Below are 12,500 nucleotides of genomic sequence, written 5' to 3'. Positions count from 1 at the left end.
AGGATGTTTCGGGTCTCGCAACATCATACACCCTCGCCCAGGTGACCCAGCCGGGTCACCTGGCCTCTCTTGCCCCATGAGGGCAAGAGAGGCAAAACATTTTTTTTTTATTATTAACAAACAACATATATCCAACAATATCCAACATTGTAATTGCACTTTGGTTCTAGTTCTAGTTTCTAGTATTCATAATCTTCATAAAGTTTCTGTTTAAAGTTAGGACTGAGCATCCTTCATACAGCTATATGACAGTCATCAGAAGGTGTCTGGCAGCTTGCTTAGGTGATTCTCTCTATGTGGTGTAACATTCCAAACACACAACTCTGCCCCTGTATATCTCTTCATGATAGAAACTATTGCAAATAATAAACACTTTTGACAAAACCGTACAATTTTGTAGTATGCATTTTGTACCTCCGCCAAAGAGGTTATGTTTTTACTGCTCTCTGTCTGTCTGTGTTTCTGTCTGTGTGTGTGTCTGTCTGTCTGTCTATCTGTCTGTCTGTGCGTCCGTCTGTCTGTCTGTCTGTCTGTCTTTCTGTCTGTCTGTCTGTCTGTCTGTCTGTCTGTCTGTCTGTCTGTCTGTCTGTCTGTCTGTCTGCCTGCCTGTCTGTCTGTCTGCCTGCCTGCCTGCCTGCCTGCCTGTCTGTCTGCCTGTCTGTCTGTCTGCCTGCCTGCCTGCCTGCCTGCCTGTCTGCTTGTTACTGTAGCAGGATCACAGAAAATCTACTGGGCCGCGGTTCCGATCCGACTTAGAAAATGTGCATATCATCTAGGGCTGGGCGATATATCGAATATACTCGATGTATCGCGGATTGTGCCACGTGAGATGTAGAAATGACTATATCGCGAACATTCGAGTTTAATTGTCACGCATTGTTTTCTAACTTAAGCCGACGGCATGACTCGCTTCACGTTTCCTCTTGTCAGCTCTCCCTCTCAAGGGAGAGCTCTGTCACACTCAGGAAGGGAGGGGGAATCACATGGATCAAACGTGTCAAACCGCGTCAGACACACCCGTCCCCGGCAGCAACCAACCCAAGCAGCTGGCGAAACATGGCCGCCTCCAGTGTGGCTGTTGACTGTTTCAAATGATAACAAAACAACCACTATTGCAATTTGCAATACATGTCCCGCAAGGTCTCTGAGATTAGGGGAACGTCTGAGCTGGCGTTACGCTAAACCAAGCGTGGGGAGGAGGCAGCGGATTTGTTTGGCGTTAACGTTAGCTGTTGTGGTGGCTAACGGTAGCTAGCTGGTTGTGGCTACCTAGTTCAGCAGGCAGCGGTCCACAAGCTTGTTGTGACCAAAATCCCCGCATTTAAAGCAATTCATACTCCCAGAGCTGGCGTAAACCATAGAGCATAGAGAACCTCATGCATTACTCAAAATGAAAGGTCCAGGGTTTGTGTCTCCAAAAGCAACTAACGCTAATGTTACATGCAAGGTAACGTGAAGCTAACGTAGCTAGCTGCGGGGCAGTCATGATCTATAAGGAAAACGAATGCGCAGATTTAGCCTACATAAAAGTCAACATCACGTACGTGTCTTTTCTTTAATCTAGAGGCATCATTTTTCAGTCAAAAGTGAAACGACACATATGATGCCGTATAGTGAGGCTTTCCATGCCTCACTATAGAACTGGCCCCAATGCAAAAACAAATCAATTATTGTAATCTGTTAGTAGTTACATTACATAGAATATTTTTACTCACTGACTTTTTCATGTATACACGAGACTTTACAAAATGTTTGGTCATGGAAATTTGGTTTAAAGTCATGGAAAAGTCATGGAAATCCATTGGTCAAAATGTGTATGAACCCTGAAGGGTTAAATCGAGCATTTATGAGAGATTTCAAAAATATCGAGATATATATCGTGTATCGCGATATAGCCAAAAAACATCGCGATATTCTTTAGAGGCCATATCGCCCAGCCCTAATATCATCATAGCAGACTGGAGTATTGGCCTTGGCGAAGGTGTCCGAGTGCACTTCTAGTTTTTGTATGAATTCAATTACGGTATGTTCTCCTTGCACCCTGAAGTTTCCCCTTAAATTCTTCTGTATCTGCTTGTTCCAACATTTTGTTGAAGCTAGCCATTTTGTTATAGCCGCACCATTACATCTAATGGAATCTGGATGGTTGCACTCTACAGTAGCTATTCTATACAAGTCACTTTAACTCTGTAACTTGGTGTCTTTGGAAACATTGTGTTCTTGACTAGAATGTAAAATACACTTCTGTGGGTTTGAACAAGCTTGACCCAGACACACAGAGCCTGATTTCAAGAAACAGTGTGTTGCTTACTGTCCACCAAGCCCCCCAGCAACAGCTCTGGGCTGTGAAGCAATTTCTGTGTTGTGGCCAAGGTCAGTATTGCAAGTCACATGATACGCTTGACCAGCCAGAAAGCTTTTTCCCATACACATACATGCGGAAAGAAGCAGCTTTAAAACTCAGTGGAAACTTTTCTGGGTGTCACTCAAAGTAAAAAACGACTGAAAGATCACGTTTTAAATTATGGGTACATTTTTCTTGGAGGAGTCGAATAAACCTTTTCTGTACATGCGCTCTGTCTGTGAGCAACTTTCATTGGAATGAATGCGTCACCATCTTGCCATGCCTTCTCCAGGTTTAATTATATATCTCCATGGTCCATACTTATGTGGCTGACGGTTCGATAAGCTCCATGACACACAGCTCTGTCATGCAGTTGCTGATGTTCTGGAGTTAGCGCCTGGAGAATGAATGTCGAACTAGATAGATACTGTCGAAGATGTTGAATGGGCGAAATTCCAAAACTCTATCAGCTGTAAGAAAACAAAAGCATCGGCGCATAGGGCTATTAACCACACAAATGATCTCCAAAATTGGGCAAAAAAAAAGGAAAACTTTTAATAGAAGTTAATAGCTGTTCAAAATGTCTCTATTATGTAAGTAAAGGTCTTTAGATAGCTAATAACTTCAATTAAATTCCATAATGAGTTTTACGCTTCTTCTTTTTTGCCAGCAGTCATTTTGCAATAGCAGGGGTCACTTTCATGTCAGAGAACTTTCTGAGTGTAGGCGGCGTCTAATTTGTCAAACAGCAGTGTAGGCCTATACAGCAGATAGGCCTACACAGCAGACAGGCCTACACAGCAGATAGGCCTACACAGCAGACAGGCCTACACAGCAGATAGGCCTACACAGCAGATAGGCCTACACAGCAGACAGGTCTACACAGCAGATAGGCCTACATGGCGTTGTAACAACACTTTTCATGCGCAGTGGTGCACATCATTAGCGAGGAGCTCTGCTCTGACCTTTAGATGATGTGTGGAGAGAGAGAAAATAAGAGACAGCTCTCTCTCAGTAAGCCGTCTCACTCTGCAGGCTGATGCACTTCCATTTCCTCCTGCTTTACACATTAATGACTTAAATGAATCAACTTAATTCCATAACCAAAAAGAGCCAAATGGTAAAAGCTGTGTGAAGGTCAGAGTCACACTGATCCTCCTGGGTCTCTTTGATATCGGCCTAACGTGTCATTTCCAACTGTAAAACCTCTAATTTCACTATAAGGATGTTTTCTTAGCATAGCACATCTGGTTTAGCGGTCAAACAGGCAGTATAGGATCATGTTCTCATATTTTAGAATGAAAAAGTTGAGTATCCTACCCTTAACCTCTGGGAGCGCTAACGACCAGTGGGGCCACAATCAATTATGATGTCATCCCTGAACGCCTTTCAGAACAAACAGATCAATAGAATTTGCTGACATAAGACTGTGTGTACCCCGGTGATGAACTGCTCCTCGCATCATCGACGCTGAATAAAACTTACCGAAGGAACTTAATGGATTCCACTTGTTCTAGGCTGATGGAGCACTTCGTATCATGGATAAGGTGAAGTTAATTTAAGGTGCCTCGACTTAATCCTCCCGCTTAAGTCCGGGGTAAATGTGCTAATCCGGACTGGAGCGAGGCAGCGGGAGTTTATGCTGAGTCATACTCAGTCCATAGAAAAGAATTAGCATAAAAAGGAAAGCGCACATCATAATTTAGCCCAGCAGGGGTGCAGGAACTTGATAAAGTGCTGCGGTCCTTTCCCATAGGGACACCTTGGGAATGGGCGGCAGAGTGTGTGTGTGTGTGTGTGTGTGTGTGTGTGTGTGTGTGTGTGTGTGTGTGTGTGTGTGTGTGTGTGTGTGTGCGCGCGCACACGCGTGCGTGTCGTCTAACGGAGGTTGAGCGTGCCCCACTCCATCTAAAGAATAGCCCTTCCAATGATAAGGCCCGGCAGCAAATATATTCTCCAGTGTGTCTTCATGAGCAGTGACTGTACTATTAAACAGGACTATCTGCCCACAGAGCGGGCTGAGAGACCTAGATACCACACAACACTACAGCATCCAACGCAGGCAGCTATTTTTTACTACAGATTATAGCGTATGATTGTTTTTTTTTGTTTTTTTTGCTATTGCAGGGGAATCTGAAGCTGGAGCTGACCGAAGCAGGTCAGAAGAGATGTAACTCCCGTTTCTCTCCCTGTAAAGTTTGGGTTATTCGCGTTGGGTTGGAGTCAGACTTTATTTTGGAAATAGGTTGTGAGTTCAAGGCCCCAACGGCAGAACTGGATCCCTGACCCGAAAAGCTGCATGCTTCTAACGTCTCTCTCTTCTCTGGGAATACCACCACGTCCACATTTTGGCTGCTCACTTTAACGTTTTAAATTGTTGGCCCACATGGAGCATCAGCCCAGAACATCTCGCACGTTTGAGTTAAAGTTCATGCTGGAATTATGCCTCCGCCTCTGCCAGCTTCATCTAACACATTGAGCCGCAAGTAACACATTATCAGGAAATCTGGCAGAAATAATTCATTTGTACCTCTTTTTTTTTTTTGCAGTGTAATTGGCAGGTAGAGGGCAGTAGCGGTCTACTGAGTGTGCTTGATGTTCACCACCTTTATACACAGAGCCACTCTGTAACCTTAAACTTGGATTCGATGTGAATGAATGATCTGACCCCTCCGCAGAGTGGAGGGCAGTGGGAGCGTGCGCTGGGGTCTGCAGTCGCCGGCGCCGGCCAGCAGAGACAGAAGAGCGGAGCAGATCATCATCACATGGACAGATTTGATTGTGTGGCGTGTGGGGAGCATCTAATGTAGGTTATCACTGCCACAGAGAGTGACGGGCCTGTGATGATTCAAGGCTGCAGCTGATGATAAATGAAATCAGGCGGAGAGTCCTGCTGAGACTTGTAACCCGGGAATGATTGAAAATGGTCAGGAGGCTGTGACAGCAATCATGAATCGTCTGACAAAAGAACAAACACATCTGTCCGTCACGGCCGCCCACTCACTTTAGGTTTCCCATGGTAGAATGCGCAAGCAGCTGAGTGACTTCCCCCGTTCAGAACATGGCTTTGTAGACAGACGCGGATTTCTAAAGATGTTCATGTAATGAACTATGAGGAGATCACAGTAACCTTAACTCACATCCATAATACTGCATCATAGCTGAAGTTAAAATTAAATAATTATATTTGTGTGTGTGTGTGTGTGTGTGTGTGTGTGTGTGTGTGTGTGTGTGTGTGTGTGTGTGTGTGTGTGGGGGGGGGGGTTACAGGAAGCAAGGCTGGGGTCCTCACTTTCAATTCAATCAGTCCTGGAAGTGGATTTTCAAATATTTAAAACCTGGAAATATTTTGCCATGAAAAAAATCTCATAAACAAAATAAGAAATAAAAATGGATAATGAGACACGACCAACGTCATATGAATTCCAGCTTGATTCAGATTTTTTATTTAATTGGATTGACTTGAAAGTGAATCTACCCCAGCCAGCCGCCCAGATCAGTGAGTTCTCATTTTAAGAACTAAGACATCTCATCATGCAGTGCCTTTAACAAGGAAAGAGAGAAGAAGAAGGAAGAGGGTCCTGATCACAGAACCAGCCAGGTAGTAGCAGTGATCAGTTAGGAACTGAAAGGGTCCTGATCAAAGAACCAGCCAGGTAGAAGCAGTGATCAGTTAGGAAAGGGTCCTGATCAAAGAACCAGCCAGGTAGTAGCAGTGATCAGTTAGGAAAGGGTCCTGATCAAAGAACCAGCCAGGTAGTAGCAGTGATCAGTTAGGAACTGAAAGGGTCCTGATCACAGAACCAGCCAGGTAGTAGCAGTGATCAGTTAGGAAAGGGTCCTGATCAAAGAACCAGCCAGGTAGAAGCAGTGATCAGTTAGGAACTGAAAGGGTCCTGATCAAAGAACCAGCCAGGTAGTAGCAGTGATCAGTTAGGAACTGAAAGGGTCCTGATCAAAGAACCAGCCAGCTAGAAGCAGTGATCAGTTAGGAACTGAAAGGGTCCTGATCAAAGAACCAGCCAGCTAGAAGCAGTGATCAGTTAGGAACTGAAAGGGTCCTGATCAAAGAACCAGCCAGCTAGAAGCAGTGATCAGTTAGGAACTGAAAGGGTCCTGATCAAAGAACCAGCCAGGTAGAAGCAGTGATCAGTTAGGAACTGAAGAGGGTCCTGATCAAAGAACCAGCCAGGTAGAAGCAGTGATCAGTTAGGAACTGAAAGGGTCCTGATCAAAGAACCAGCCAGGTAGTAGCAGTGATCAGTTAGGAACTGAAAGGGTCCTGATCAAAGAACCAGCCAGGTAGTAGCAGTGATCAGTTAGGAACTGAAAGGGTCCTGATCAAAGAACCAGCCAGGTAGAAGCAGTGATCAGTTAGGAACTGAAAGGGTCCTGATCAAAGAACCAGCCAGCTAGAAGCAGTGATCAGTTAGGAACTGAAAGGGTCCTAATCAAAGAACCAGCCAGGTAGTAGCAGTGATCAGTTAGGAACTGAAAGGGTCCTGATCAAAGAACCAGCCAGGTAGAAGCAGTGATCAGTTAGGAACTGAAGAGGGTCCTGATCAAAGAACCAGCCAGGTAGAAGCAGTGATCAGTTAGGAACTGAAGAGGGTCCTAATCAAAGAACCAGCCAGGTAGAAGCAGTGATCAGTTAGGAACTGAAGAGGGTCCTGATCAAAGAACCAGCCAGGTTCTGTGGGCGAGCTGCTCCGGGATCATGATGGATCACACTCTACTGAGGCTAATTGGATCTATAAGCGCCACAGAGACTCTTGGATCCCGCGGAGGCAATCTCAGCGGGAGATGGCGAAGTCAATGATGCTGTGCAGTTAAGGGGATGAATGATGCTCCGTCGGGTGAGGCGGTACACCTTTTCATGTGGACATACATCTTGACATAGGAGAGATAGCAGCGTATTTATGAGGCTTCACCAGCATGCTTCTCTGCTCAGGGGATAGCAGGGAGAGGAGAGCCATGAGGCTTCACCAGCATGCTTCTCTGCTCAGGAGATAGCAGGGAGAGGAGAGCCATGAGGCTTCACCAGCATGCTTCTCTGCTCAGGGGATAGCAGGGAGAGGAGAGCCATGAGGCTTCACCAGCATGCTTCTCTGCTCAGGAGATAGCAGGGAGAGGAGAGCCATGAGGCTTCACCAGCATGCTTCTCTGCTCAGGGGATAGCAGGGAGAGATAGCAGCGTAGTTGTGAGGCTTCACCAGCATGCTTCTCTGCTCAGGAGATAGCAGGGAGAGGAGAGCCATGAGGCTTCACCAGCATGCTTCTCTGCTCAGGGGATAGCAGGGAGAGGAGAGCCATGAGGCTTCACCAGCATGCTTCTCTGCTCAGGAGATAGCAGGGAGAGGAGAGCCATGAGGCTTCACCAGCATGCTTCTCTGCTCAGGAGATAGCAGGGAGAGGAGAGCCATGAGGCTTCACCAGCATGCTTCTCTGCTCAGGAGATAGCAGGGAGAGGAGAGCCATGAGGCTTCACCAGCATGCTTCTCTGCTCAGGAGATAGCAGGTAGAGCAGAGCCATGAGGCTTCACCAGCATGCTTCTCTGCTCAGGGGATAGCAGGGAGAGGAGAGCCATGAGGCTTCACCAGCATGCTTCTCTGCTCAGGAGATAGCAGGGAGAGGAGAGCCATGAGGCTTCACCAGCATGCTTCTCTGCTCAGGAGACAGCAGGGAGAGGAGAGCCATGAGGCTTCACCAGCATGCTTCTCTGCTCAGGAGATAGCAGGGAGAGGAGAGATAGCAGGGAGAGGAGAGCCATGAGGCTTCACCAGCATGCTTCTCTGCTCAGGAGATAGCAGGGAGAGATAGCAGCGTAGTTGTGAGGCTTCACCAGCATGCTTCTCTGCTCAGGAGATAGCAGGGAGAGGAGATCCCTCTTGTTAGGGCCAAGCCTGTTTCAAGTGGTTTGTTTGAACTCAGAAGTGTTTTCCTCCTTTACTTCAGTTTGTTTTAGACCTGATCTGGTTTGTAGGCCGCAGAATCTACATGCTAGTTGACCGTCAGCTGTCGTCTCTGTGGTGTCTTCAAGTGCAACTTTTTGGCCCCAACAGAGGCGACACGAGGCAACACAACAGTCTGCCTTCATTGCCACTAGTCCTTTAAGTTTGTGTCTGTGTGTGTGTGTGCGTGCGTGCATGCGTGCGTGCGTGCGTGCGTGTAAGTGAGAGAGAGGGGTTAGGGTTAAGGAGAGAGTGAAACAAAGGAATCTGATTGGCTGTTGACAGAATTCGAATTAAGGAGAGAGTGAAACAAAGACTCTGATTGGCTGTTGACAGAATTCGAATTAAGGAGAGTGAAACAAAGCAATCTGATTGGCTGTTGACAGAATTCGAATTAAGGAGAGAGTGAAACGGCCAGCCCAGCCGACCGATACCACGCCCCCCCCCACAGACATAGACACCGCCACACACCATCCCACACACACAGACTCGGCATAGCGCTACTGGCAAACACAAAGCGGTTTGTCCAAAAGTTTGTCCGATCAACTTCAAACGTGGGGAGTGGGCTTAGGGGGACCTGATGGAGCGCAGTGCCGAATTTCGTGCAATCCGGCATAGCGCCACCTACTGGCAAACACAAGAAGCGATATCAGTCAGTCAGTGAAGTAATCCAATAGCATCGTATATATATAAAGAGTATAGAACATAGCCTGCTGGTGCAGAGCTGCATCTGATCTTTGTGTTTCCAACAGGGATTTAAGGGCAGCCACTGAAGAGCCCCCCCATGGAACCAGGAAGCAGGAAGGTTAAAGTGATTAACAGGAAAACAGGTGCAGCAGCAACAAGAGCCCACCTCCACATCAGGCTACAATAGGCTACGTCGCATTAGCTTTGATTCTTGGGGAGGGGCCCATAAAATTAAGTAGCCAAGCAAGGACAAATGCTCTTATTATGGTGCATTAACATCCTCATCCAAGGAGAAAGTGCAAGAACACTTTTCCACTGTCGCAGAGGGAGAGAGAGAAGGGGACCAAGCGGAGGCGCTCAGCCAAGATCCTCCAGGGGACAAAGGAGATAGATGGAGGCAGGGAAAAAATTGCGGAACAACTGATAATGCAAAAATATTTCAACGACCATAAATCTTTTCACTCCGAGCGGCGCGCGTGATAGGGCCTATTATTTTACAGACCAATGTCTGTGATAACACTTGTGCCAACTCCTCTGACGTTTCCTCTCCCCCTTCTTCAGAGGACTTTTCCTGTCGGGGGTTAAAGGAATGGAGTTTGCAGATTGCGGCGCTCTACATGTGGCTTTCCTTATCATCAGCGTGTACCATCCAAGCCCTCCACCCGGGTGGCGAGCAGAGCTGGGGCCGGCTGCAGCAGCCCTGCAATCTTGGGGGGGTTATTAAGTGACAAGTGTTGGAACGGAAGGACCGGTTATCATCGTCGCCTCTGAATGTCATCACACAGTTCAGGGCTCTTGGAGTGTTTTCTTCCACCGATTTCTGCGCAACACTTAAATTGGCGGCTTCCCAACGAGCATTGATCACGGCCTGGTCGTGTAATATTTACATTTTGCAATTTCACATCACAATGCGGTGTGCTTACTTTCCATTTCACTGGAAGAATCACGATATGAAAATGAGGTGAACTTTGTGTGTGGGGGGGGGGGGGAGACAGTATGAATCACATGCAGGAGGAGTGTACTATCTGATCCTCCCGTTCTCTCTTCAAAAGAATATTTCAGGACCTGCCGCCATCTTTCATGCTAATGTGCGATTAACAGCGGAATAACAGCCTAGGAAGTGATTAAGTGGGTGATTAGTCATTATCAAACGATACAGATGATGTCATCAAATTAACATAGGGATATTACAATGGGGTCGTTGTGAGGGCCCGCTTTGACAAAGAGAGCCATGGCGTAGGGTCGAGCACAGAGAGAGAGAGATAGAGTGGCCCCGAGCCGTCTATATAGAAGAGTCATGACATCTCCATTCACTCCAATGGACCAGTTTTTTACTCTCAAGAGTTCCAGGAAGTAAGGTTCTGGATTAAGCAGCACTGTCGAGTTGCAGCAAAATGGACAGTTTGTGTTGTACTTTGACTTTGACAAATTGTACATTATCAGCTTTATTTTAGCATTCAAAAGTAGCGCGAGACCCCTTCCTGGCTGTTCATTGGCTAATGAGTCACGCATTTTGGTCCTGTGCTGACGCCACTCTCTCTCTCTAAATTGCTCTGGAGTGGCCTTAGTGACACAAAGGAAAAGGCAGAAGGCGTAGGGTAGAGCACAGAGAGATAGATTGGTCTTAGTGACACAAAGCATAGGGTAGTACAGCACAAAGAGATACAATGGCCTTAAGTGACACAAAGCGTAGGGGTAGAACACAGAGAGATAGAGTGGTCTTAGTCACAAAGGATGGAGTGATGAACGCAGCGTGCCACTGCCACGTTTGTGAAATGAGCAGGAATCAACTGAGGACAAAGCGTGTAGAAAGCTGGTGACCCTGACCACTTCAAAACCCTGGAAACAAAGACCCAGTGTTAGAGACATGAAGCAGCCTACACTGCTCAGTGCTCAGCCGCCTGACAGAGAGGAGGCGGGTGAACGATCTGCAGTGTCGTCTGTAGTAGACAATGCCATGCGTCCTAACGGCCACTAGGGGCAGCTAGCTACTGAATGAATGTGTGACTAAAGCCCACATTCACTAAAGGTTTGCACAAGTAATAGAGCAAACCTCACCTAAGGTTTCTAAAGATTTTTTTTTCCTAATAAGGTTTTCATAGGAGTTTTTCCTTGCTTGCAGTGATGGTCTAAGGTAGTAAGGTTAATAGGGAGGTCATTTAGTACACATTAGGGCCACAGACCCCCATTTGATAAGATCTTTTCTCTCAGGTCCAAATCTGAGGATATTCTTTTACTGTTAGATATGATTTTGTCCAGTATTCCATGACTTATCTAGGTGGAGAGATAACAGCGAAACTATGATCAAAATAGTCATTCATCATCATTCTCTAACAACTGGATTTTAAGAATTCATCACTTTGCTGGGGAGCCCTGGAACCCCCTTAAGCACCCCTGGTGATCCCCGGACCCCAGGTTGAGAACCACTGGTTATGTATGCTTGCCATGACTCTCCAATATATGTTTCTTTGTATTTTTTGCATTTTTTTTTTGCTCCCTTGTGTTTTTCGTTGCATACTATAATATATAATTTTGCGCCGCGATGATTAGTTAAATCTAGGTTTCTGTAACGTCCTTTGACATGTTTGAAAAATAAATGAACTTGAATGATAAGCAAGGGTTCCAGTCTTGGTCAGGGGAAGCTGGCATTTTGCTCTTGCAGATAGTGAAGAAGGGGGCTTTTTGCTTGTATGAGTTTAAGTTATTCTTTGTCCCTGTGGGGAAATTCATCCTCTGCATTTGACTCATCCTCTAGGAACCTTCCTAGAACTAGGAGCAGTGGGCAGCCGCAGTGCAGTGCCCGGCGGGGACCAACTCCAGATCGCCAGTGCCTTGCTCAGGGGCACTGAACAGATGACTATTAACACTAACCTACATGTCTTTGATGGTGGGAGGAAACCGGAGCACCCGGAAAAAACCCACACGAACACGGGGAGAACATACAAACGCCACACAGAAAGTTCAAACCTTCTTGCTGTGAGGCAACAGTGCCACAACTGGATGTGCATCAATTTTTTAGTGAATACGATCCTAGTGAATCGACTCAAATCATGTCACTCCATTGACCTAAATCTAGAGGCTGCAGAGTCATCCTCTCTTTCTTCGTCCGTGGCCATTGATCTTGAAGCGTCTCGAGTAAGACGCTTAGAACCCGTCCAACCCTTTCATCGTGTCATCAGGTGCTGCTTTAGCTGAAATATCAAGCAGCCGAGTCTGTACAGAAGTCTAATTGTGATATGCGAGCAGTGTGTGTGTCAAGTCTTACCTCTTCTCGTCTCTGTACCATTCGAACTCTGGCGTGGGCACAGCGGTGGCGTCACACTGCAGCATCGCCATGCGGCCCACCTGAGTCTCTGAGCTCTGGGTTTTCTTTATGGTGGGAGGGTCTGCAGAGGCGCGCACACACACACACACACACACACACACACACACACACACACACACACACACACACAGACGTCAGTCATCACACACTGACGTCAGTCATCACACACTGACATCAGTCATCTGGGAAACC

The 12,500-nt window shown here is 46.7% G+C and overlaps 1 protein-coding gene across 1 annotated transcript in view; it reads right to left on the bottom strand.

The window, feature by feature from the left end:
• Positions 1-12,500, bottom strand: part of lsamp (limbic system associated membrane protein) — a gene marked incomplete at both ends in the record, with an annotated part of 275,123 nt that overhangs the window by 4,331 nt on the left and 258,292 nt on the right. The window contains one exon of the mRNA XM_083637792.1: positions 12,249-12,387. Within this exon, the coding sequence (XP_083493918.1) occupies positions 12,249-12,387 (139 nt within the window). The remainder of the gene's footprint in view (positions 1-12,248; positions 12,388-12,500) is intronic.

This window comes from Poromitra crassiceps (genome assembly GCF_964638095.1).
Source record: "Poromitra crassiceps genome assembly, chromosome: 5".
Classification (NCBI taxonomy): domain Eukaryota; kingdom Metazoa; phylum Chordata; class Actinopteri; order Beryciformes; family Melamphaidae; genus Poromitra; species Poromitra crassiceps.
The sequence above is the reverse complement of the archived record's forward strand: the minus strand, read 5'-3'. Positions and strand labels throughout refer to the sequence as shown.